Raw genomic sequence first — 27,197 nt, 5'->3', positions numbered from 1 at the left:
CGCCAAATGGCACCCACTAAAATCCTATGAGAGAATCGCTATAAATCACTTTTCAGGATAAATTAAAAGAATAATTTAAGGGCTGTTCAACATTAGACATGCCCAGGTTTTTTTTAAGGTTGGTTTGGGTGACCGCTAAGTAGTTTTAAGAGACCGCAAGTGTTTCATTTAAATACCAAAAAACTGTAAATTTTGGGAAACGGCCGTTTCGGTCCCTCAAAACACCTTAAAAAAACACTGGACATGCCTATCGTTTTCAATAAATGCAGCTAGTTTTCGGCAACAAACAATGGTTTGTTTGTAACACTCAATTGTGTTTGACTTCCCTCATTTAAAAAAAATCCAGCAGATGTTCTTAACTGTTCGTTTATTGTGTCAATCAAATTCAATGCAACGATACGATAAGAGCAATTAAGCGCATAAAACTACATACAAACTCCAAATTAAAGATGCCAGTTATACGATCAAAAGACGCCAATAAACTTAAGTTTCTTGAAAATGCGATCGATCCGACGAGTATAGGGTTTTCATCAGTACATTGATGAAAGGGTCACCAACAAAGTCGTATTGTGAAGACAGACCTAGCAAATGAGAATAGCAAGGTCTGTGTTGCACAAACGATTATGCTGTGGCATATTATCTTGCTTGAACTTGCTTGAGCCATTCTTCAGGTGTTGAACATCTTCTGGATCCACAAAGGATATTTACCCGAGTCGACACGTCCAACAGTTTGCCATTAAGTGCCAATTATGATCAGTCCTCTCTTCATTTTATCTGCTTCATGTAACCTAATCAAAAAAGGCTGGGACTGCCTATGTGCATAAATTCGCGTTTTGTCGGAAATGACGATTCCATATCATGTAGCCAATTTTCTCCGGAATCACACCGTTCGGCCGCGTCACAGCAATTTGGTAACACTGCAATATGTATCTGGTTGTTCATGCCTGTTGCTTCTTCAAAAAACTGAGTCGTCCAATATATTCACATCTAACCTCTGTTATAAGTTAGTTTTCGTTTTGCCTTGAAAGCATACAAGTTATTTTACGAAAACTTGGCATGCGTTTAAAACAGCTACAACGCGCTATCAACACACCACAGTTTGTGCCATTCACAATGTTATCAAACAAATAGACCAAGCGTTCTACCGATTAATAGCTTTACTATAGAAACGTAAAACTCCGCCGGTAATTACCATCAAATCGACTAGGTAGGCTAATCAACGTTTCAGCGCCAATATATGACACAAGGGTCACTTGCTGTGTGCAAATAATGTTAAAAATGTTGCTATTCCAATTAAATATTCAGGCGTGTTGGAAGCTCACAATCCAATATGTTATTCATTGTTGTATATTATTGGTAGAGGCTAGAGATATGACAAACTGCCTTTCAAGCCGCTCCGTGGTATATTTCCGGAAACGTTTTGTGATTGATTCAGTTTCTACAGGCGCGATGCCACCGAGCAGTCGTCCGGATTTTTCCTGTAGCAAAACCATTATAGACAACCACATCATGGATTATGAGTCTCCCTCCTAATTTCTGTGTAACCTGGCGTTAGCAGCCAGGGTTAGGAGCGGTAAAAACGAGTCTGCTCTGCCGATTGCTCGGGTCGCTGTTACAGCGACGGAAGGAAGACCGAGTAAAACACAACCTATAGACATTTTTTAATCAAACGCCTATAGCACAAGGTGAGGAATACCTATTGCGACATACGTTTATCTCTGTCATGCCCAATGTATTGACTTAAAAATGCACATAGATTAATAGTTGCGCTTTATATCACAGTATCATAATCACAACTCGTTTATTCCAGTTTCATGGCAAAAGTAATTGCACTTTTTCTACAGTAAACACAACGCAATGCAGACCATGACTTTCATACTGTCCTTAGTTGAACCAACGGAAAAATGTGCATGTTCTCATTATCAGAGTTAAATAGTATGCACACTGTGCAGAAATGTTGACAAATGTTTTTAGCATAAAACTCACAGAAAAGTTCAAACATCGAGAATGTACATTTAAATTTAGGTAATCCTAATTTAAACATGTGGTGAATATAGAAAAAGACGACTTTGACACCAAAATATTTCAACAGTGTTTAAAAAGCAATGTACCATACTATTGTGACTATATGGAGCAAAGGAGTCGGAGATAATGCAAAAGTGAAGCAACGAGCTCATGGGGGATTGACTGTTTTATGAAGGACTTCATACAAAAAAGGAAATACGTAATCTTGCTGATTAGCGTATGACACAGTGAACAATAGACAAGACCAAACTGTTACAATAGGCACAGGTCAAACCGAGCAGAAAACGGCACAAAACTTAAGATTGTTGAAGAAACACAAGTGTCATTACATTGAATCTGTGGCCTTCTCAAAGTACGATGTTAAGTCGACGACCACCTCTGAAATAAAACACGTGTATATGCAAAGTATTTATTTACATCGTTACATAGGTAATATTCGTGCCTATATACCTTCCATTGAAGGACGCATCATCGAATCATTTGCCAAACAAGATTTAGCGACGTCTAACGGCTGTTTATCCACAACCAGGTTGGCCATTAAGTGTTGGCATTCGGAGGGATCGATGTGCTGGTGTTTCCCGGACAAACGAGTCAAAAGTGCCAGCAACACGAGTCCGTAACTGCAAAAGAGTTTGATAAAAGGTTTGCCGAAAATCATATTACAAAACGCAAAACGCAGTAAAGCTTTTACCAATAAACGTCGGTTTTCGGACAAACTATTCGAGTTCCTTCACAGCATTCAGATGGCAAACTGCAGTTTGATGACTCAGATTGCGCAATATCACGCTCGGATCTAGAAAATTCGAATCCAGATATCTGCAAGGTAACATTAAAAGTTGCATTTTTAAAAGCTCCTTCATACGTTGCGTCATAGTGGTGATGTCATACTTGCGGTTTACCTTGACGTGAAGGTCTTCGTTAACCAAATAGTTGCTTAACGACAAACTGCCATGCACCACGTCGCAGCAATGGACAAAGTAGAGACCACGTGCAGTCTCAATCATCATACGAATCAGCGTTGTACGATTTAGTTCTGGCTGTTCTGATGCCAGAAGCTGAAGGTAAGGATAAGCTTAAAGCTTTTATGTTGGATTATCCAAAAGTCAAAGCAAACCTCATTAAGACTTCCGAATTTCATGTGTTCCAAAATAATCATAAACGTATCGCGCACGTCCACGCAGAGCCCATAAACCCGTACAACACTTTCCGAATTAAACTGAAGCATATTCCTTGCATCGGTCAAAAACTGCTCTTTTCTGTTTATGAATGATAATAAAGAAACCATTGTGTGTAAAAAATACATCATTGTAACGAACCGTGCTGAAGTCAGGGCGTATTTCGGCTTTTTCAATACAACTTGGTTGAACCTGTATTTCGCCGAATAGTGTATGTACAAGTCAGATTCGCTGTGAAGTTTCTTTTCCTTTAAATCGGCAAATCGAATGCAATGAAACGAAGGGAGACCTAGAATTAAAAAACAACTCAAGACACTGAATGATAATTCAACATGGTTGATTTTTACCGAGCGCATTGACCATTTGCTGTATTTCTTTAAGGTCGCTCGATTCGTCTTTAGTGTCCTCGGTTACCCTCGTGGTGACTGAGAAAGTTTTTTGCACCGACTTGCGACATTCCACTTGCAAACCAAACGTTAGCGTTGGAACCAAGTTGTTGAGACGTTCGTTCAAGCTTTCAAATGTTTCCTACAATCGCAACTTCAACATGAGCAAATCTTTCGCCTTTTACTAAAGATTTCCGTGGAATAGGGTATTTTCAAAAGGCTATTTGTTGAAACCACCACACAAGTTTTTAATTTCCACTACATTACATGGTTCAAAGCGTTCTTATAATTCTTCGATTAAACTATGTACAAAATTGTTCAAACAGAATTAACATTGTTTAAAACTGCAAGGGCTTAGGACAAACTTGTTGCTGTCACAACAAGTGTTTTTAAACCACACCCTCGTTGCTGTGGAGTGGTTGAAATAGTAAAATTGTTGAACACAAAAACCTTTTCTCTGCTGGCATGGTAGGCATCCTGCAAACGGCGTAAGACCGACTTTCCTTTGGTAAAAGTTTTCAAAAACTGTCGAGCTTCTTCCAACGTTCGTACAAGGTCGATCAACGCCTCTTTGTAAACTGCACTGTTATCACCCTACAAAAACAAACCAATTTGACACTCATTATTGTTACCCAAGTTTGATTGCATCTACGAATTTTGTTTTACATCTGCTAATAAAATATAATTTTGAAGTTATTAAAGAAGTGTGCGAACCTTCGCATTAAAGCACACTTAAAAAATGCTAAACCCAGTGGTGGCATTCAGCCGGTTTGCGCCAGTTCTATAGAACCGTCTCACGAAATTTTATGAGATCAACGAACCGGTTAGCGTTACTGGTTACTGTCAATGACTTTTGTAACAGAACTGGCTAAAAAATATGACTTTTGTGATAGAACCAGCTGAATTTGAATCCCACGATTGGCTAAACCTGATGCATACAAAACACTATACGCCAATTTTAATGTTCTATCACCTGCTTTACTAACTCGTTGAGCGGCGTAACCAGGCAACGGATTCTGTCAGATAATCTGTGGCATCGTTTCTTGTTGGCTTGTACGTTATCCACGGTTTCGTAAATCTTTTTGGAGACTTTTAACACACACTCAATTATTTCCAATACCATAATCCAGTCTTACAAGCCACTTACAACTAAGCATAACCGGATAGAGGCGATTGCCAACTGTCTTGTGTGTGATGAAAGTTGTATATCCGTAGCTAGCATTTGACACATGGGTGCGATAAGCCGGGGATTTTAAAATTGGGAAGTTGTGACCAGCAATACTGTTTACATGTTACGTAATACAAGGGTTTGTAATGTAGATCACAAAACCCAGTTATAACTGACAACAACAATAAAGCGAACAGTGTCGTTGACTTAACAATTTGTTTATTGTTCCAATTTTCCAGATAAACACGGCTTCTGAGTTATAACTTGACTTGAAACATGGAACGTTACAAATTCGCATGTTGGAGAGTACATTGTTTTGCATTGTCATTAAATCTTGTTTTAGTAATCATATACCGTTACAAAGTATTAGTCTTAATAAGTGTTGCAAATGGACTTCTTTAAAAACCCTACTTGTTGCTTTTTCTTTAAGGTCACGTGACTAACCGAGTCACGCGTGAAAGGGAAATGTCCCTGCGCACTGCGGTAGGCATAGCAATCCATTATTTATGTGCGTCTGGCTGGTTTGCTGTTTTTTGTATGTCTTTAATGTGCAGAGAAGACCAGCGTATATACGTGTTAGTGTAAGTCAACAAGGCCGTTAGCAGTATTGGCCACTTTCACTATTGGCAGCTTTCGCAGTGTAGAACTACACCATTTTGTAGCCAAGAAAAGACCTGTGTGACTTGTTGAGTAAATCAAAACACTTGAGTAGAAAACAGCACGAATGGTAGTTTGTAAACATAAATCCATCAATTGGCATGTTGCATGCGGAAGAGTTCGTGTGAAATTTGCGAACTGACTGAACTGCTTGTTTCCGTTTATTGTAACACGGACGTATTAGCTTGCCCAGTGCTGGTATTGTACTAGGCTAGGGCATATGAAACACTGTTGCCAGGAAGTTGTATGTGAGGAAGTTTATGTGTTAGCAACTTAGGCAGTAAGTTGACCGACGTATGTAGATCTAAAACTTGTTTTAACCAGGATTGTAAAGCGTTTTCAAATCGTATTCAGTTCAGGTGTGGCGTGATGCCGGTGAAGTTGGTGGTGCGTGACATTAAAGAAAAAGCGCTGTTTTTTATTAGACTCGTTAAACACCAGCCACAGATGAAACGATCGAAGGTTGGGTGTGCATTGTGGCTTTACGTTTATCGATCCAATCTTTTTTCACACATTTCACAAAGCCTGTTGAATTAAGTCCCAAAGCGACGTCGTGAAACAGAAGGGCAATTCGTTTTAAATTACTACATGATACAGACTACAGGCTGACACTTGTACAGACGATTTGCTTGGTGGTTTGTAAATGTCGGAAATATGCTCCACGTCAAAGCATATGAACTGTTGTTGGATTAACTAACGTGCCTCTTCTTTTCGCATGATTGTTACGTAATTTGTGTGGGCATTATTATGTTGTTACAGCCGTTAGTGTGTGGAAATAATAGAGACAATTAGGCTACACTTTTGTAAAGGTCACAAACACAAACATTTTCGAAACTACAAGCGTTTGTGTTCCAGCCGGTGGTAAATAGGTTATGTTTTGTTTTTGCTCGGGGATACCCAAAACAAGTTAAGATTCATCCTTATGTGTTTCGCCCTTTGCTCCCAAGACAATCGTTTTAGGCATCGATTTACATGCAATGCAGATGCGAAAAATGCTTGGTCTTTTTGCAGTTTTGAGTCAGCACATGCGGAACGCTTTTTCTTCGATCTTACTCATGATTTCCTTGCAGGTCTCTTCTCAGTTTAGTCATGCGAGTTTTTTTTGCGTTGTTTACTTATTTCTTGCCTGTGGATATCAGACCTGCAAAATGGCTTCACGATTTATCTGCACCATCACATGCGGAAAACACAAAATCTAGAAAGGAAAAGCAAAGAAGCCAGAAAAGGTAAATGCATGTCAGGGAAATATATCTCCTGAACTAATAACGTAAATGTAAGTGTTGTAGAATTGGTGTAGCCCAGTGCTCCGCAACCTTTTTTCACGCACGTCACACCATACAAGCTTTAAATGTTCGGCGGCACACCCGAACCCAAAAAATGCGATTATATATTTGCCTAAAAAATATATAAATATTTGAAAGCCTAAAAAAGCATTAAGTCAGGGGTCTTAAGCTTCTTTGAGGGCCAAAAACATTTTTTACGTTAGTAAAGCGCCGTAATATTTAAACTTTTTTGTAAAAGTAACATGAACAAAAATATTATGTGCTTAAAATGTTGTGCGTTTTTGCCATTTCATGTACACATTTGTAATGCAATCAACAAGAAACGAATATACAGTATAGCAAACTAAAAAAAGCAAGTGCAATAAACTACTATGTGTGAAAACAATGGCATACAATGACGAAACAATACGATTAAAACGTTGCATTTATTTTCAACCAATACTTATAAAGAATGATTGTTTCTTAAAATCGGTGGCCTGACAGGGTATTCCACCTGAGCTAAACACCTAAAATTTAAAAGTTAGTTCGCGGGCCGCGCAAAAACCCTCTTAGGGCCACACCGGGCCGCGTGTTTTGAGACCCCTGCATTAAGCCGGTATAAAGTATATTATGACGTAATAAAACGTGAATGCGTAGTGAGTAGTGTAGCTTTAGTTTGGTGGTGTTGTGAACTGTATCATTTGCTATGAATAAAATAAAAACAAATTTAACACAAAAAGTTGTACGTTTTGCCGCGGCACACCCCGCATCGTCTTGCGGCACACCAGTCCTATACCTCAAATCCGTACACTAACTTTGCGGTTCGTAGTGTAAATAAGGGATCTTACACATGCTGTACATGAAAATAGCAGACTAGAACAACATGTGGTATTTTTTTCAAAACTCTTGAGTAATACAATCTCTATACGTTTTATGTTATATACATTGCAGTTTTGTTCTTGCAACTATAAAACCTTGAGTAAGCAAGACTGACTGCAACTATAAAACCTTCAGCAAAATTTTCGTTTTGTGCTGTAGTGAGTTCACCCAGTGCATAAAGAAGAAGCATTTACGAAGCATTCTGCATTTGTGGGACACCAACCCGAACTCTAACGCTCTAGCCACGGAAATAAAGTTGACTAAAAAGTGTTGGCCTGCTTTGTGGCCTCGCGGTGCAATCATGACTTCGATTTCCGGTGCTGCCGCCTTTAGTTTAACTTCAAGATCGTTTACAGCCTCTGATTCGTACACTTGGTACTGTCTCTTAGTCGTGGCCTCGTTTTTTATGTGGATCCGACTGAAAAAATGCACCCAGAACACTCTAATTTGTATAATGGACAATTTTCAAGTAAGTAGCCTGCCGATCAACATCTATTTTCATATTTTTAACGTTTTGTGATGACGGCTTTGTTGTGTAGTTTGTCTGTTCAAGATAATTAACTAAAGCTGTCAGCACATGCATTAGTCTGGCTTCCTTGGTTGGGCATTGTAATTATCATAATATTTAAAGAAAGCAGACTAATTTCCTTACAGTACAGCTTAGTCCTAAAAAACTGTTTTTTATGTTTCAGATCAAGTTTTTACAATCGATGCCGTATCGAATTATTTCTCGCGGTTTTGGTCAGCTCGGTGATATAAATATTTGGCCTTTTTTTCGTCCACATCTTTACAAATTTTTCGTATGTATTTGGAAAATCGATATGAAGGCAAGTTCACTTTGTAATCATAATTCTATAATTATCAAATTAAGTACATTCATATAAAAAGTTTAAGTCCACAAGTTGAAAGTAACTGTAAATTAAAATAATAGCACGTCTTTTAGGAAGCAGTCGACGAAGATTTGGAAAACTATGAAACAGTCAACGATCTTTTTCGGCGTCCAATAAAGCCCCAACTCCGTCCCATACATTCTACTGCTGATGTAAGTATGCTTATAGTCTATCTGTGCAGCGTGGTGACTTATTTAACGTACAGTAGTCTGGCGCTTTTGTCATAACCAGTTCATTCTGGGGTTGGAAAATTTCGGTTGTGTTAGGTTTCGAAAGCTGTGTTAAAAAATAAACGCATGATAAAACGTTTGGTTAAACTAATTTTAAAGTGATATCTCATGTAAAATTTTCAATTGAAAATACAACATATTAGTAAGGTTTAATGATGCCAGTGCTGTATGTAAAAAGGTTGTCAGTCCAGTCGACGGGAAAGTTATGCAAAGCGGTGAAGCAAGTCAAGGGGTTGTCGAACAAGTCAAAGGAATGACATACTCGTTAAAAAATTTCCTTGGTCCTCTCAAAGAACAAGGTATTCCACATTGTGGCCCAAAAATTGTGAAATAACGACAATTGTGAACTGCGTGAACTAAACCACTAAAAAGGCATATACTTTGGTGATCTTGTATTAAAACTCATTTGTATAGGTGGTTTCCAGCCATTGGTGTGTAATGCATTATTGCTTGTGAAAATATTTGATGAAAATTTGAAAGAGTTTGATTAAAGAGGTTTTATTCACCAAAATCAATGACGAACAAATAATAAGAGTAATAGAAATAGTAAAAGACTTACCAGAAGAACATAAACGCAATTATGTCCAAATAAGGATTGTGTGTCCATTGGTCAGTGCTAAAGTTGGAACAATGAAAATTTTTAGGTATTCATAACTTTTTGAACGATTTCTTCATCTGGCGTTACATGCGGAAATGTTTATATCATTCTTTATAAGCCCTGTGTTGCAGATGGTACTGACAATCTACCTTTGCACAAGTATGCCCGTTCTCTTATGCACAACCCACGAAAAAATTCACTGTTCTGCTGCGTCATTTACCTCGCCCCGGGAAATTACCACCGCTTCCATTCGCCCGCTGAGTGGCGCATGGAGCACCGTCGCCATTTTGTCGGTAAGTGTAAAGTTAACATTTCTTGCAATTTCCAAGTTTTGTAATCAGGCGCTCAAAAGGATTAACCTTCCAGAAGCGTAACCCTTGGTAACATATGGCTTGTGTATCGACCTACGTGTACACTCCTATCTTTTTACCACGCAAATCATGACACGTACTGTAATACGTGACGAGATTATATAACATGTTATACCCTGCATATGCTTGCGTTAAAAGAGGGCTGTTTATGGAATCTGTGTCTTATGGCAGATATAGGTTGCAAGTATTCAGAAAGTCACCTTCTTGGTTAATATAGCAACAGGCCGAATGCTACTACTTCTTGCGGTCGGTTTTTAATACTATAGCTCAGGGGTCTTCAACCTTTTTGGCGCAATCGTCCCCTTTCTTAGGCTCTGTCTCTGAATCGCCCCCCTATGAGATTGTTATTTGTATAAAAGTTTTTAAGCAGATGTGGGCGGTTATATTCACCTAGCAACACGAAAGCTTCAGTCAAAGATTTAGTTAACAAATAATTTAATTGCTACTACAACACGCCAACTCCATTTCATGCACTTCTTTAAACACATCTATATGTTCAATCATAGACAAAACAATATTACGATTATGCGCAAACAATTGCCTTTTTTGTTGAAAACAATGGGGCATTACTCAGTAGAGGAAAATCCTAAATGATACAAATACTTTGCAGTTTGGCAAGCGCTTGTGTAGACCTATAGGCAGGGTTGCCATCGACTTGAAACCAAAAATAAGGACAACCGAAAAATCAAATTTTTAGGCGAAACGAAACAAACGTTTTTAAACAAATCTTTGCATTTATACGAGTCATGACATAATATTTGCAATATTTTTGCCAGAAACAATCTGTTTCAGTAACTTGTTCGTAGAAAATATTTTGTGCATCTCACGACAGCTCAGGTCTAGACTCACTGTTACTTGTAGCAAGCATTTGACTTGTAATTGTTGAAAATAAGACAAAAGAAGGACTACAGTCAAAAATAAGGGCATTTCTTAGAAATAAGGACAATGAACTTTTCTAAGACATAGCCCTTCAAAATAAGGACAAATCTTAGAAATAAGGACGGTATGGCATCCCTGCCTATAGGCGTGAAAGCGAAACAAGTGTGAGGTGAAGCTTGTTACCGTTGTATTAAAAAGTATGGCCTGTCACCATACATAGCCTCGATAAAGTGTCCCTTGTGGCTATATAAATGCCCAACTTTGCTTTCAAAATCATAAAAGTACAAACAATCCCCAGTAAACACAATGTATTCAGTTGGCAGCATGTTTATGCTGATGCGTCTCTTGTCCCTGGTGTTTGTTTGCCACACGAATTATATCTGCTTGTAAGTTAAAGTCCACTGAGACTCACAGTTCTTGTACACAGTGTTTTTTTAAGGTGTTTTGGGGGACCGAAACGGTCCCCCAAATTTCTCCAGCGGTTTCTCAAAATTTGCCAGTAGCCTAATAAATAATTCGTTTAAGCAAATATGGCTATTTTTTGGTATTTAAATGAAACACTTGCGGTCTCTTAAAACTACTTAGCGGTCACCCAAACCAAACCTTAAAAAAAACCTGCTTGTACATATTTATACGATTAGTAATGTTGAAATCGCCCCCTTTTGAAGTCAAATCGCCCCCCGACTTCCAAAATTGTCACCATCGTCCCCTCGGTAGACGAAATCGCCCCCTGGGGGGCGATATCGCCCCTGTTGAATAACCCTGCTATAGCTGTTTCTCTTACTTCTAATCATACTTTTCAATAGTTGCTTTGAATGATGGACCCGTTTTTCGTGGACGTAACTGTTTTACACTTTATCAAAAGATAGTTGCATAATACCTAGCTACTACAAAAAATACCTTTTATTTGAGTAAAAAAATGTTCAATGTTCATGAAATCGATAAACATAAAAAAGAAGAACATTTTCCGACAGAGGCAATTTAAAATAACGCAGTTTTACCATTAACGTCTAAAAGCTTAGTTTTAGTTTATTAAATCCGTCAGGGTGACAGGGTAGTTTCTTCATTAATACAAGTTCGGCTGTAGCTAAGCAACCAGGTTTACTCTAATAAGTAGTATAACATTTAGCAAGAGACTGCCTGGAACTATAAGACCTTAACCAAAACCTTCTGCGCGTGAAACTGTAATGTGGGATTATGCTAATAGTCGAACCAAATGTATTTCCTGCGCAATTTGCGATAAACAAACAACACTCTACGGGAAAACAAACGTAAATACAGAATCGGACTTCACAAGTATATTGGAGTAAACATATAGGGGCCATTGGTCACAGGTGCGCGCCTGAGAGCCTCGTCTAGCTCAAATTCCAACGCACCATTTAAAGCTGTTTCCGACGCTTCGAAGCTAAATGCTTTTACGTTGCCAGTAGAGTTTACGATGACGTGCGTTGACAGAAATGCCGCATGTTGGCGCTCCTCATACTTGTCGAACTCATCGCTAAAGTAGTGTTCCCTGAGTGCAAAGTTGCGCTGTACAGTCGAGCTAGCGGCCACAGTAAAGTTGGTTAACGAGTATATGGTTATAAACGGACGTACGTCGAGCGCCTTAACGTTGTCACAGTCCTCAATATGAAGATTATTCACATATGCATAGTCCAGTAGTGTGTGGAAAATCCCTGATACATTCGTGTGGTGATCGCAACATACGTACGCCCTTTGTGCTTGCCACCATGGTTTTTCAGGTGAAGTTTGTGCAAGCGTTGTTACTTCCTCCGTAGTGTTTGTTGTACATGTACATCCTGGAAATGCCCTGAAGAGTGGCGTAAAGAAAACCAGGTTTCTACAGGTATAGGAAACGGTCGAACCCGTTGCTTGATCCCACACCGTGCTGCTGCCACATGTGCAGTTTGTCAAACTGCCATTTGCATGTATTTGCAGGAATGCGACCTGTCCATTCCCGACGTTTGGCAGCGAACAACAAATTGTAGCTACTAAAACAAATGCATATAATCCTCTTGCACGTTTTTCTAATATATGCCACATCCTAATCGAACATAGTTATGCACTCCTGAAAAAAAATTTAATCTACGTTAATGATTATTGTACACGAAAAATCACCCTCTTATGAACCAAATCTTTAACTGAAAAAGTTTAGAAATGAGAAACCTAGTAAACCTTTGTAGAGGTGAGCTTGAATCCGAGTTTTAATATCCTCTTTACTGACTATGCTTCAACAAAGATCCCAAAAGCACCCCTAAAACAGATCTGAGTTTTAATATCCTCTTTACTGACTATGCTTAAACAAAGATCCCAAAAGCACCCCTAAAACAGATCTGAGTTTTAATATCCTCAAATCTGAGTTTTAATATCCTCTTTACTGACTATGCTTAAACAAAGATCCCAAAAGCACCTTAAACAAAGATCCCAAAAGAAAAATCTTACTGAAGCAAGATTTTTCCCATGTGCTACAACACAGAAATGATGAACAAAGTTTTCGCTTTTACCTATGCCTACCTGTTCCCAAATTTATAAATACCAAACTGTGTTTAAACAAAAAAAAATACTGCTTCTGTTGACTCTGACCATGTTGCTTTATGCCTTCGGACCTAACAGTTCTCAGATCGGTCCGACACTATATACTGAAAACCCAGGTATAAAGTAGAACATGTCGTGATCCGGAAGAAATGGGGTGACTGATCGTATGCACAATGTAGCGTGAAGTATTGGCGCGGGATTGGGGGCTGTTATTTGTAGTGTTGAGACAGATATCCATGGACACTAAACCGCAGCGCCTTTATGCTCCGAAAGTCCGTGTTTATTTTGCTTTGAAGTAAAACCGTCAATTGACGCACGTACATTTTTCAAAATCCGCTTTTTTGCGTTCAACGGTCCGTTGTAAACTTGCCCTACAAGACTGTAAACTTAACGCCTCATTCTATTTTTGCGATGTAGAAAGCTGTGACTGGATGTTTAAAAAAAAAAAACTTAGTAACACTTTTTACGTCCGTTCTATACTTAACTCATCTCACATTGGACATTTCAATATCTATCGTTAAATTATTCAACTTGACAAACAAACGAATGTCCGCCACTCTCGCTAAACTCAAAACCAATCCACATCTTTCGTTCAACCAACATTATGTCCTGGAATCGCGTTTTCACATTGAGCCCACCTCTCCTCTGTCAACATCTTACTTCACTGTCCTTTTTCAAGCGAGCTTGGTGGGTGACAGACGCTTACACAAGGCTTTGTCTTCGCTTGAGCGCCGTGCTTCTCGCTAAATTGACGCGTCTTACTTTGTACGTCAACCAGAACCAGCGACGAGAAGAGATAAACTTAACTCTCAGCTGCCTCAGCTCTGTCGTATATTTGTTATTGTTGGTGTTGGTTGCTCCGACGGCCAAGCGTCCAAATATTTTATGACATTTTTTCTCACCAGTGTGTCTAGCCTATCCTTGAGGTATATACATTTTTGTGGTGCTTGTAGCCCAAATAACCATCCCCGTGTGTTTAAGCTTACGTATTTATGCCATTTCAAACAGAATTTAAACAAACTGCATTGTTATTACCTAAGTTGCTGTTTTCATTTTTGTATTTTAACTAACTTTGTCTTCTAATGACCCTACTGTTCAGTCAGTACCTATAAATTCAGCTGTACCTATAATATCAGTCACTAACGTGGCATTTTTCTCCCTTTCCAAGGTTTTGTCAAACATTTCTGTTTTACCACAATGTTTCTGTTGAAATTTCTTATCCGTAAAATCGAGCGTTTCTCACGTCTTCCTTTATAAACACACCTTCTGTTGGTCATATGACTTGTGTGTTTCCTCCGCCGCATTATGCCACCTTGCTTCTTTGTTACGCCCCCCCCACCAATGTTTGCGGAGTGACCGGATTGTGCCCGAATCCATTGTGGGAAAAAGATGGCCTTATTTCGGTTGCTGTTTTGTTCGTTTCTTCTTAGCCACAGTTCACCACACAAGGGACGAATTTTATTACGTTATTAGTTATTTATTAAAACACATTATAGTTTATTGCAAAAATTGGAAACGGGTTTAAATTCGATTTTACAAACCAATAATGACTAAAACCAACACGTAATATGGGCAATATCAATCTGTTAAAAGACTTTCTTGTGGTTGTGCAAATAAAACAAATTTTCCAGCAGTTTTATCACTCGAGCTGTCCAGATATACTTTCGGTTTACCTTCCCGGCTATAAAATTGTAACCACTTCTATCCATTTTACGTCCTATTATCTGAATTTTATTTGAAGTAATTTACCCTAAAATAAAAAGTGACACTTCATGAGCCGGCACCATTGAGGTTTTCAAGCTGTTGCTTGGTCATTGTGGCCGTTCCTCTGTGATTTATGTCCAGTTTTGGGATCGTAAAGATTTAGCAAGACCATCATTCGAGCCATTTTCTCTTATCACCGGGTTCAAACCCAACGTGGTCCCAGGGACGAATCCCGGTCAGTTTTTTTCCGCATATGGGTCAGGCGCGACGGACCATTCGGCCAAATGTCCTGCCCATTTTTTCAACAAATTGGAGTGCCGTAAGCTGGCTACACCATGTCCCCAATTTAAAGTCATATAGGTCGAAATTCGAAACAGTGTGCACTGTCTGCATATAGGTGTATTCCAACACCAGTTTCTTGGAAGCAGGATTGATATCATATAACAGTTTTTTGTTAAATTGCAGGCGATTTGCTGAGTGTAAACCCGCGAATAGCGTGCATTATGCCTGGATTGCTTGTTATCAACGAACGAGTGGTGTTGACTGGAAAATGGAAATACGGATTTTTCTCCATGACTGCGGTCGGAGCTACTAGCGTCGGTTCTATAGTGATTTACGATGACAAGGTGTTTATTTTCTTTTGTTTATTACGCGGCCAATTGCGTTTGTTTTGTAGACATTTTTCTAACCAAGTGGAATCCTGTGGGCTGATCAAATATGTTGATTTTTTTTCTGATTAAATAAAATAAATTATGTTACATCTTATAAAAGCATTCCATGTCGACGTAATTCCTACTTTTGGTAACCCAACCGAGATTTAGTACTTCTGTTTTTTTACCTTTAACTTATTGTTCAGTAGAGATTGGTATGAGCGATGGGGTCAGCAGTCGCGTAATAACATACTGTGAATAGTCTAAGGCAGGGGTCTCAAACTCAAACTGCTATGAGGGCCAAAAACAAACTTTTAAGTAAGTCAAGGGCCGCACTATCGAAACATTTGTTACAGTGTTACATGACAACAAACATATTGTGTGATTAAAAAGGGAAATGTTCATTAATCCCATTATCTTTATTAAAAAACTATATTGTAATAGATAAACAAACAAAGTACAATGTAAAGTCAAAAGAGCCAACTCTGTTTTATTAAAATATGACGCAACAATTACAATTGCTGATTCTAAAGATGTACTAGTTCGATTATGCCATTTAAACGTTGCAATAACGACATCAGAGAATGATTATATCATGTAAACTCATTGGTTTTACAGGGTATTCAGAGTAAAACATAACTTCTAAAAGTTCCTTCGCGGGCCGCACAAAAACCCTTGGAGGGCCGCATGCGGCCCGCGGGCCGCGTGTTTGAGACCTCTGGTCTAAAGCTACCCAACGTTTGTATGAAATATGACCTATGTTTATTTCACCCAAGTAATTGGCATACTTCTTCGCATCTTGCCGAAGAATACTCAAATAAATGCATGTCTTTCATAAACTGTATAACTTCAGACTTTTGAAATAAACTGTCTGTTACAAAAAGTATCAAGGCTCTCAGTATAAAGACAAAAAGTAATGATTGTTTGTTATAGGCGCTGCAAACTAACAAGGCAAACGTGGAAAGGGGAACTTACTTCGACCATAAATACGAAAACGGGGGTGTGCTGTTCTCCAGAGGCGACTCAGTTGGCGAATTTAGGCTTGGTTCAACTGTTGTGCTTGTCTTCGAGGTAAGTTTTACAACTGAAACAATTAAGCATTGGATAATACGAAATTTATGTTTATATGTGTGTACTTTTCTCATTTCAGGCACCAAAGAAGTTTAATTTGAAACTCAGAGAAGGTCAATCAGTAAAATATGGTCAAGCAGTCAGTTTTCCTGTTCAATAAAAAATGCCACCGCCTACAAGGGCAAAGAAATTAACTTTATATGCATGAACACTAAAATACACAGTTGTCTAACTTAACAAAGATTCGTCGCCGTTATATTCTGTAACCGAATCGCTACACCTGGTTTTGTATGTTGCTATTTTCAAGGACACAATCGTGAATTGTCGTAAGCTACTTCACTTATATTTATATTAGTTGTTATTTATGTTGAACATTATTGTGCGTATTCGCAGAAAAAAAATGTTTTTGCCTAACTCAGGCATACTTAAGTGTCGTTGAAGTTTTACTGCTTTAATTTTCTTGTTTTCTGCACTTATTAGTGAAGAAAACTTTGCGGAAAAAGTTTGTCATTCTGTAGGAATTTTTTTGTAAGGGTTGTTTGCACATAATGCCGTTATCTTGTTAAACTTCATTTTTTCCCCTTGTAATGTAGAAAGATTTCTTTTATTTGGTTGTAATTAATTTCTGGTTATGCAAGTAAGTATGAAGCGTCAACGTATACAATCTACTGCTGGGAATCGTTTGAAAAAACGCTAGCCTAATACAACTTTCGTGGAAAAATGAGATTGCATTTGTTGTTAGCCTATCCGTTGATCCGTTGGTTTCAAGAGAAAACACAATTTAAAATAAAAATTGTTTGAACCCAGCATTTTCATTTTGACAAGCTCCACAACTAATTTCGGAGTAGCGCAATACAAGTAGGCCTACCAAATTTGAGTTTAGTGAAGCGCTTCCAAGTATCGTATTGTTTTCAACTACATTATTTTGAATAATTGCTTTTGATAAGCAGAACGGAAATTTGTTTGAAAGCAGAAACCGAAATTTTAGCACAACCGAAATTGATTTACGTTAGGCTACAATACAATGCCCAATTTTATTACTTGTAAATAAAGCACAAAGAATTACACATGTGGACCGACGAAGGGGGTTATTGTGTTGGTTTACTAGGGGAGTTTCAATTTACGAGGCCTACACTGACCTCCATTTTCACATGACAATTGATTGTTCTCGCCTCAAAATAGGATTTGTTTATTTTCCGACGAATAGCTGATTTCTTGAAGTTATTAAAAGGTAACAGCCATGTTAAGTTTGTTTTCAAGATTTTTGTGATGTTTGTAGTTTTACATCGTTGTAATTCTTTACCGCCACCACATGTCTAATTGATTTTTAAGGAAATTCTCTGGCGACTAAAAAACAACAAAACAAACTTTTCTGGTTAATGTTTGGAACACGAGTCATTCCAAAAACGTATATAGAGGTAATGTGTCTAATCAGACAGTTGCATTAGGATAATGAGCTTATTCTTTTCTGTTGATTGAAAGAAGTTGGTAACAGACAGTAGAGAAGAACTAGAAATAGATGTGGAAAATTATTTTTTTTATTTAGTCTTGATCTTGAGCAGGAAACCTTCTGTTATCTGATCGATAATTAAATTTATGGTCTAATTATTTACATGATGAATTGAAATTATTGTAGAAAGCAAATTACGGTAATTTTTAGTGCAGCCTTCAAGGTTGGAAAGTTTTATTTTTGCGCGGAGGATATTTTTTTCGTCAAAATAATTGCGCGGATTTTTGCGCGGAATTACAATTTTCTGCGCGGATTGATGGACTTTTGATTGACAGGTGGATTTAACGATTAACGCAATTTGTATGTAACGCCTACAAGACTATCCAGTCGACAAAAAGAACAACTAAATAAAGTAATAAACACGACGAATCTTCAGTTTTGCTCTATTGCGCACGCAGCTGTTCTGCTAGATTCAACAATTTTTCATTTTCATAACGATTCAAACATTCTGCTGATTTGTTTCATCGGGATAGTTTATGATTGCCAAACTGCTCTTAACTGTTTTCAAATATTTGTCATGCAGAAAACATTATTTGATGCAATTTGGCCAGCCGACAGTCACTTTAGTAGCCAAACTATGTCTTAAAAACAGATAAATGTACTTTTAACGACTCCGTTAGCGAAATAGAAATGTTATTTCAAGCGTGACGATCGGTAAGTTTTGATGTGCTTGACTGATTTACGTGGATTGTTAGCGAAATAAGGCTTGTGACGACATAGAATATAAAATTTTAAAGAAAGTTTATTATAGTTACCTACGAAAGCTGTGCTAAGTTGCGCGGATAACATTTTTTTGCGCGGATTAAACGTAAAAAGCCTAAATTTGCGCGGATTACTAGGGGAAATCCAAAATATTGCGCGGAGGATAAATCCTCCGCGCAGGCCATTCTTTCCAATCTGGCAGCCTTGTAATAAAAATTGACTCAAAAATGTTTTTTTACTGTAAATATGTCTTTTGCACCTTGGTCTCATATTTGAACTGATGTGTGATCTTTTGACATAAACTCAATTTGCATTTGTTTTTGGAAATGATTTTTAACTCAAGTTCCTTTGTAGAAACCTATTTTACTTAATCTAGTGTAATATTGGAATGCATGTCTTTGCTCTGGGCTATATTATAGCCATTACAGTTTTTGTACATATATTTTTTAATAAAACATGCTTTTTTCTGGTGTGGTTGTTTCTTGTAACTATTATTTACATATTGTTTGATTACTAAATTATTCATGTTTGAATGCACAACATAGGTTAACGCGTCATTGATTGCTGGCGAGCGGGGACGACGGCATTTTGTGCGAGTTATGAACTTCAAGTTAATATTCGGAGCAGAGCCCCCGAAATTACAATAACGAGTTAGGGCTTTTTGAAAACGGCAAGCTCTGCAGAAACAGAATATGTCAGTGGCTTTTATTCCGTGAAACGCGTTTAAGAGCATTAAGCAGTCATATTCATAAGCATATTAATATTTGTGGTTTTTATATTTTTTTAAACGAATGCCATCGATAGTTTGTGAATGCTTACAAAAGTATTGCGTTTAAATTTTTTTGTTCAGCTTCGTTTGGTTCGCATAGGTATTAAGGTTTAGGTCTAAAAACTTACATTTTTTGCATCATTTAATAACAAAACAGGTAAAAAACATAAGTGCTTGCTTGGTACCAGACAAAAAAGTCGAACAAATGAAACATGTGGCATTTAAACTAAAACTTGATGTTGTTGAATTAACGTTTCTAAACCATTTTAGGTTTCAGACTATTTTTGCCTGGGTAAAATGATTGAGGTCCTGATATGTTTTTACTAAAGTCAATACACAGCTGATGTGTATTGTTTGAAAGATACAAAGTACCTGTAGTCTTGCAAAACTTTTTACAAACATATTTGAATACACTGCATTTGGGTTGAGAAACACTGGTGTTAAATAATAAGTTTTTATTGCATTGGAAATACCAGTTATGTTATTCACTTCTATGACTACTGATACCAGTAACCTTTGATATACACTTGGCAATTTCGAATGGTAATGACTTAAATCAGGGGTGTGCAACCTTTTTTACTGCGGGGCCAAATACATTTACCCAGATTAGATCGCGGGCCGCACCTTTATATAACACAAGGTGATTTGATTTATTGCATACCAAATATGGCTAACTACAAGCAAAATTCGCATTTGATTCTAGCCACATTTTGCCAGGTCACAGAAAAATAGCACTGGGCGCATTAATCTGCTCAAAAAAATAATAATAAATAGATTCATTTTCCAGTACATTTGAAATCCAAGCGTCTCTGCGGGCCGCACAACTTTAACAGACGGGCCGCATTTGGCCTGCAGGCCGCAGGTTGCACACCCCTGCCTTAAAATGTCTAGCCTTAAAACAGACCTAATTTGAAATGCAAAATCTTTTGTGTTTCCAGATTTTTTGGTTTAAAAATATAGTTACAAGCTAGTGGTGTCATAAAATAAACTCAAAGTAACAGTTAAAGATAGGACGTGTCCAAATATCTCCAATATGATGCGCAAAGCCAAGAAAACTGTAGAAGGGGATCAAACCAATGAATGGCGAAAATCAGGAAGCTTTGTGAACAAGCCACAGAGAGGTTGGCTCCACCCTGATAATGCTGTGATGGGTCCAGGTGTTGTTTACTCTGTGCAGGTACGAGAATATTTTGACAGGTGATTTTGTCATCTGTTGTCAAAACATACATATTTGTTTAAAGTTTAATGAGCAAAGTTTCTATGCTTTGCAGTAGCTTTTTTAAAAATAGCATGCTTTAAAAAATTAATATTTTGCCTGTCTTTTTGCTTCACAGTATCTTGGATGTATTGAAGTAAGACAAAGTATGAGAACCCTGGATTTTGACATGAGGACTTTGGCTACTAAGTATGCTGATAACTTTCAGTTTCTGTTTTTTTGCTGTATGTTTTTGCTGTATGCAGTTTTTTATGAAACCTTTATAAAGCATGGTTTGTAGCAAGGTTTCTGATAAGTTTGTAAGATTTTAAACCCTTCTTCTTACCTGAAGGGAGGCAATTTGGAGAGTGTTGGCTGCATCTGGAATAAGTCCCCTTCCCCCTGCAGCATCAAGGCGCAAAAAGCCACCTAAAGATGTCACCAGAATTCTTGGTGATCGCCCAAACCTGCAATTCTCCCAAGCCTTCATTAACCTAACCATATCCACAGCAAGCCTCACCCTTGTTGTAACTAACACAGGACAGGTAAAAGGAAAAAAAAAATACATGTGCCCCCATTTTAATGTTTTGGTTGTTTGATCTTGCACCTATTGAAGAATGTGTACATGAAGTGTGAAAACAATTAGCAGTGGTATTGTTTTGATAAAATTCAGAGACAAAAGTGGTCTTCAAAGAAAACATTTAAATTTTTTGGTTTGCTGTTTTGATTTGATTTCATTTCCACTTGTTTACATAACACACACCAAGTTGCTAATATTTGAGGTTTTGTTAAACTGTTGTTTTGCAGTTCATTGCAAATCATCAAATGCAGTCAATATCCTTTGCATCTGGCGGGGATCCAGACACAATTGACTATGTCGCATATGTTGCCAAAGATCCCATCAACAATCGCGGTTAGTTAATGATGAAGTTATAAAGCACAATGCCTAAAACAACAATGCATTTACCATTGTTTTTTAGCTTGTCACGTCCTTAAGTGTGCTGATGGTCTTGCCCAAGATGTGATAAACACAGTTGGGCAGGCATTTGAATTGCGATTTAAGGAATATCTTAAAAATCCACCCAAAGCAGTTACTCCACCAGACAGAACAGAACCTTTGTTTCATGATGGCAAGTCAAGGTAAACATGTTAATTTGGGATTGATAATGAAACTCTACATTGTATATAAGGCAGCGGTAAAATTATCCCTTAAACCACTTGTTTTAACTCGTAGATAATACTGTTGTTTTTACACACTAGTTTATTCAGTTGCTAAGTATATAATGACACCTGTGATTCAACCAGGTGGGGCGATGACGAGCCAGAATATTACAATGAAATACCTGGCAAGATGGCCCCTGAGTCAGGCCTCAAGAGAATGGATGATGATGGCAACGTTGGTCATGTGACAACCAGCGCAAAGTCACAAGAATACATTAACAATGGAGTCATGGTACAAAGTGTTTACTGCTTATAAATCAGTGACAAGTTTATTTCATGGTTTATATTTAGTGCTCTAATCCTTCTATTCATTTTCCACTGGATTTAGTGACAAAAATAACTTTGTTGTGGTGCAACATGTAGATCTGTGTTCTTAAATGGTGACACTCACTACAACTGGCACAATTTGAAATTACTCATTCATTGGAATGTGCTGATAAATAAGGAAGACTTTCATTATTTTGCATGCAATCTTGTCTGTGCCAGTACAATGCAAATCCAGTGGCCATTGCTGTTGGTTAACCTCATGTTTCATTGTTATAGCACACTAATAAAAAAGCAATTTGACTGGCCTAAATTTTAAATTAATAGCCTTGTATTTTTGTTAAAAAGTGTTCATGAGTTTTCCCGCTTTTGTTTTGTAAAAAGGTAAAATAATCATAGATATCTGCTTAAATTAAAAAGGCAGTATATTTGGTTCAAAGTGTTTCTTTTCATTTTTGCAGGCAAATGATGGTGCATCTTCTGCAACCCCAACTCCGACACCCCGTCGTGCCCCTGCTCGAAGTTTTGAAGACCACAACTATGTCAACACAAGTGTAATGCCACATGAGGTGTGTGGTCTACAATATGTATACAAAATTGCAAGAATGGTTCCTAGTTTTCCCAACCTTTGCACTGACCCTTTGGTTGGAATAATGAGTGTCTATGAAACACCCTAAACCTGTTTTAAACCCTCTGCGTTTATAAATCCTAAGCCTGTACAGTATTTCTGTACAATTGTATTAGGGATGTAAGTTTAGTTTAAACAAACGACAAAGAACCGCCAATGGAAAGATTGATATGGATGTAAATATAAGAATGAGATAGAAAACCGAAATGCGTAAAGCACGTTTTTTCCCTCTGAACAGGTCGCACCTACCAGTCGTCCTGTAGCCTCGGGTCCCACAAGCAAGTCAGATCGTAATCTGATTGACCTCGCCACCCCGCCAACATCGCCAAACAAACGTAAGCACGTTCAGAAATCATAACTGCAATTACTACCACTAAAAATAGTGTTTCAATCATTTACGTATCTCGCTCTTTCAGTCACGTGTTTCAAAAGCTATGACGTGATTCATCGTGAGTTTTTAAGCTGTCGCCTGTTTTGCCATTTATCGGTCTGCAACGTTCGATGTGTGTTTGGAGCATGTTCCAGTGATAAAAACCTATTTACATTGCCTTCGCAGAAGTGAGTGCCGGCATGGGCGGAGCTTTGCAACTGGCGGCCGCCATCGGAGTGTCACGTGACGAGCACCCGACCAATCACCAGCAGCAGAAGCGTCCGTCGGTCGACACGTTCGATATGCGTAAGTTTTGGCTGTTTCTAAAAATACCGCTTGATGAACTGGCTGTTGCTTAGGCTTCTGTGAAATCACCGTTCACCCGCGGACCGGTCTGGTTGCGTGAGGTGACTGGTTTTTTAACCAAACTATTTCCTTGTTGCGTCCTGCGATTTCTTAAATGTGAAACTATAGCGACTGTAACACAAGGCTACAAAGTGTATCAGTGCGCTCTGTATCAAAAATACATCTTTTCCCACACACGAAATTGATTGTAGGTGCCATTCTGAGAATTAGGTGTTTGTGTTTTTGCGACACAATCCATTTGATTGAATGGTGCCTTATTAGTCATAGCTCCCCAGACGGTTCTGATTCCTTGAATTAACGCGGAACTGTTTGTGAGCGCTGAGGAGTAATTGGTTTACCGAAAATGGTTCTTCAGGGAAGAAAAGGCGTAGTAATCTTACTTTGCAGCCATGAAATGGGAGCCAACTAATATGGCGATTTTAAAAGGTTTTTGGTGTAGCGTGTTGGTAAGTTTTTGTGTTTTTGACCAGTTTGCCAATTCAAAATGCATTGTTCAGTAAAGATAAGTAACGCCATGATATAAAGACTGTGGTTTTGGGCGTTTTCGGCAAATCGATTTTATTACTGCGTGTTATACTCAGCAGAAACCACATACAATCAAAAACGCATATATACTAGCCATTTTCCATCGGGGCCATGGACACTGTTTGCACTCTATTCAATAACATTTGTTTTATAGATCGGCGCAAGTATTAACTATAAAATTGGTGTCAAAATACCTATGTGTTATGTACGTATGTAAACGGTCTATGCACATTCTAATTGCCGCAGATGTAATTCTTTGTTTGGCCGCCTTGTTAAATGGCATAATTGTTTCAATTTTAGGGCCGTTTGCCACCTCTATTCAACAACAGCAGCAACAGCCACCATCAACACCGAACACCTTGGCAACAAACGCCCTTCAGGGAGAACCATGGTTCCACGGTAACGTCACACGCAAGGAGGCCGAGGATTTACTGACGGTCGATGGCGACTTCCTGGTTCGAGAATCAAGCAGTACACGTGGTCAGTTCGTCCTCAGCGGAGTACAAGAAGGACAGTTTAAACACCTGCTCTTGGTTGATCCTAACGGAGTGGTAAGTGGGAATATCTTATCTTGTAATATACTTTTGCATTGCTTTGTGTCTGTTCTTACGCATTATTTTGTTTTTGATGTAATTACATTTTTTATGTAGTTAACTTTTCATATGTTTTAATCAGCTTTGTATGCTGGCCACGAAAATGAGGAAAACATTGTAGGCGTTTGCGCTACAACAGACAAAACGATTTGTGCGATTATTATTATCAAACATAGGCTCGCATTTTTGTTACGTACTGATTTTACCTGCTCACTCTGGTCCTAAAATCTCGGTAAAACTCAGTAAAACATTCGTTATTTGTGGTTCAACTTATTGGTGTTGTGTGCCCAAATTGTTCGACGTAGTTGCCTCAGTGGTTGTGTTTCAGGATTCAAAAGTAAATTTCATGATTTTTTAAAAAGTTGTAAATTATACCCTAGTTTGTTACCTTATTTATATAACACTGTTGCCCCGATAGCTTTCAACAGGTTTGCAATTGCTTGGAAGATATTGCACACGGTTGGCCTTAAACCTTTTGCAAAATTGCAATCACAACACTGTAACATGCTTGCAGGTTCGCACGAAGGACCGCCAGTTCGACAGCGTCGGTCATCTTATTTCCTTCCATCGCGACAACAACCTTCCCATAGTATCTTCAGGCTCGGTCCTGTTGCTACGACAACCGGTTACCAGGCAAATCGAGAGATAGAGACCTCAGTTGCTCCTGGTCAACGCTACTACATATTGTCCATTCACACAAGGACGCAGCTGGACTCCATTTTGGATTATTGCTTACGCCCGTGCGTTACAACGTGGCGGTACAATACAGTTGCCTGATGTACAAACGTGTTGAGACATGCCTATGTTGAAATTTATTTCGCTTTTGACATGATTTTACACGTGGTATTCACTTCATTGTAATGATGTTCCATTTTTTGCCTCTTTATGTGTCAATCAAGTAACAGTTTTTCTTATAATTTTGTTCATTAAATATTTTACGTTCTTTGTGCTTTCATCAAAATTGGACCACGTAACTTCTTTTGTTGGCAAGTTCGCAAATGTGTATTTAGCTTTCGAGCCCTGACTGTCGGCCCACACAAAAAACAATATTTCTTCACCAGTGCGCTAAGCATTCAGCATATCTCATAAATAGCAGCGTTTTTCTATATCCTGGCATTGTGGTTGACGTTTTCTTTTTGTAACAGTCAATCGTACGGTACGTCGGCTGCTCTATGTACAGATGATTTCGTTTCGTCGTTGGTAATGAAATTTATGGCTATTAGCACTGCGCTCTCGTTTAAAACTCCAGCCTGCTTCACTCCGGTGCTTGAAACAAGTTTTTAGAAAAAAAAAACTATTTAACTTCTGAAAGCATTTGCATGTCCTGCATGCAAGCTACTTTAGACAGGTCCGCCTTGTCCCTAAGGCAAAAATTAAAGTTCTATATAATTTACAAGCTTACATAAAATCGCGTGTGTTAACTGATACCGGTGTGTTTACATGCCTTGAGTATTATAACCAGTGGATACTATTGCGGGTTTGTCTTGGTGTGTTTAAATAATAGGGCCATGAACGTAAAACGATAGCTGCCTATACCGTACACATAAGTCAGTGCCAAGATTTCTTCCTAATGTTGGACATTAACAGTATTTCGCGTGTTTTCTTATGGTGCTGGGCATCGCCGTACATAGTGCGTTTCTTCCAATACTTGCGCATTTATAAAGATGTAAAGGTTTCCTATCTTTGTTTTCTGATTATGTTGTGGATGTTTCCGTTTTTTGAGACTGAAAATAGTTGACGTTATTGTTTAAACCTTGCCTATCACAAGTGTTGTATCAGTCGCTTAACCTATTGTGCTGTATTTTGTTGCTACATACACCGATAAAGTATTTTGACTTTTCTTTTTGCCCAGTGGTTTTCAACCTTTCCACCAAGACTCATTTTTGTTGTTTCGAAAAATTTCGGCGTATGATTTTCGTTCAAATAGGCCCATCGAAAACATTAAAAAGTGTAAATTTGATGGCATTTCTTCCAACAGTTTGCATAATTTGCCCGTTCCATATGTGTAAAAGTCCCATTGATCCACGGTGAAAAACCACTGCTTCAAATAAATTATTATTTCCTGAGATTAAAACTATTTCAGCTTTTCAATTTTTACATGTTTGTTGTAAATTTACACAAAATTGTACTTTTCAGATACATGTTTTGCGGTGTCACGATATTCCCCTTTGATTCAACTTTCTTGTTTTTGTTCCAATTGCTTCCGTGTTTTGCCATACAAATTTCGTAAGGTTTTCTCTTTACGCAATTTCCCCCTTTTTCTCTTGTTTAACTTCCCACTCGACCGTGACGCTTGCCTTCCAGCATGCGCTCATGTTTCGAATGTAAATAAAAACGCGTTTCTGCTGCGACTGAAGATTAAACATTAAGAACAGTGGTCCTATGCGCTGTCTTTTTTTAAATAAATCACAGACAAAACTGGATTTGGTTTTACCCGAGCAAGGAGTTCCACGATATTTAATAATATGGTTTTGGAATATATAACGTGTTTGTAACTATTTGCAACTACAAACTAAACTGTTAAAGTCTCATTAAAAACAAGGCAATTCAGCCCAGAAACCCCCCTGATTTAAA

The 27,197-nt window shown here is 38.1% G+C and overlaps 3 protein-coding genes and 1 pseudogene across 4 annotated transcripts; 3 read left to right on the top strand and 1 right to left on the bottom strand.

Moving 5' to 3' along the window:
* Positions 1 to 1,784: 1,784 nt before the first annotated feature.
* LOC145215154 (mixed lineage kinase domain-like protein) lies at positions 1,785 to 4,763 on the bottom strand. Of its 2 annotated transcripts, XM_080083810.1 has the most exons (9): positions 4,560 to 4,763; positions 4,037 to 4,180; positions 3,548 to 3,728; positions 3,342 to 3,489; positions 3,140 to 3,281; positions 2,925 to 3,080; positions 2,717 to 2,841; positions 2,476 to 2,645; positions 1,785 to 2,403 (listed from the first exon to the last, which is right to left on the bottom strand). In XM_080083810.1, exons 1-9 carry the CDS (start codon positions 4,707 to 4,709, stop codon positions 2,351 to 2,353), a joined length of 1,269 nt encoding a protein of 422 aa, XP_079939936.1. In that variant the 5' UTR covers positions 4,710 to 4,763; the 3' UTR covers positions 1,785 to 2,350. The 2 variants fall into 2 exon arrangements, with proteins under 2 accessions (XP_079939936.1, XP_079939937.1); XM_080083811.1 differs by lacking the exon at positions 1,785 to 2,403 and having other exon boundaries at positions 2,580 to 2,645; positions 2,914 to 3,080.
* Positions 3,726 to 3,859, top strand: LOC145215697 (U5 spliceosomal RNA; annotated as a pseudogene).
* A 1,687-nt stretch (positions 4,764 to 6,450) lies between the features above and the next one.
* LOC145214477 (phosphatidylserine decarboxylase proenzyme, mitochondrial-like) lies at positions 6,451 to 17,287 on the top strand. Its single transcript, XM_080083011.1, has 9 exons — positions 6,451 to 6,637; positions 7,712 to 8,021; positions 8,245 to 8,379; positions 8,496 to 8,594; positions 8,851 to 8,971; positions 9,402 to 9,563; positions 15,225 to 15,385; positions 16,343 to 16,480; positions 16,560 to 17,287. The coding sequence occupies exons 1-9, from the start codon at positions 6,501 to 6,503 to the stop codon at positions 16,638 to 16,640; spliced, it is 1,344 nt and encodes a 447-aa protein (XP_079939137.1). The 5' UTR covers positions 6,451 to 6,500; the 3' UTR covers positions 16,641 to 17,287.
* A 3,089-nt stretch (positions 17,288 to 20,376) lies between these two features.
* On the top strand, positions 20,377 to 26,974 carry LOC145214181 (SHC-transforming protein 1-like). The gene is made up of 11 exons (XM_080082670.1): positions 20,377 to 20,638; positions 20,796 to 20,866; positions 21,009 to 21,201; positions 21,464 to 21,569; positions 21,637 to 21,796; positions 21,962 to 22,109; positions 22,603 to 22,710; positions 23,008 to 23,104; positions 23,326 to 23,445; positions 24,331 to 24,581; positions 25,138 to 26,974. The coding sequence occupies exons 1-11, from the start codon at positions 20,495 to 20,497 to the stop codon at positions 25,270 to 25,272; spliced, it is 1,533 nt and encodes a 510-aa protein (XP_079938796.1). The 5' UTR covers positions 20,377 to 20,494; the 3' UTR covers positions 25,273 to 26,974.
* Positions 26,975 to 27,197: the final 223 nt, after the last annotated feature.

Source organism: Phallusia mammillata, chromosome 2, assembly GCF_965637545.1.
Source record: "Phallusia mammillata chromosome 2, kaPhaMamm4.hap1.1, whole genome shotgun sequence".
Classification (NCBI taxonomy): Eukaryota; Metazoa; Chordata; class Ascidiacea; order Phlebobranchia; family Ascidiidae; genus Phallusia; species Phallusia mammillata.
This window is presented reverse-complemented; position numbering and strand designations above follow the sequence as displayed.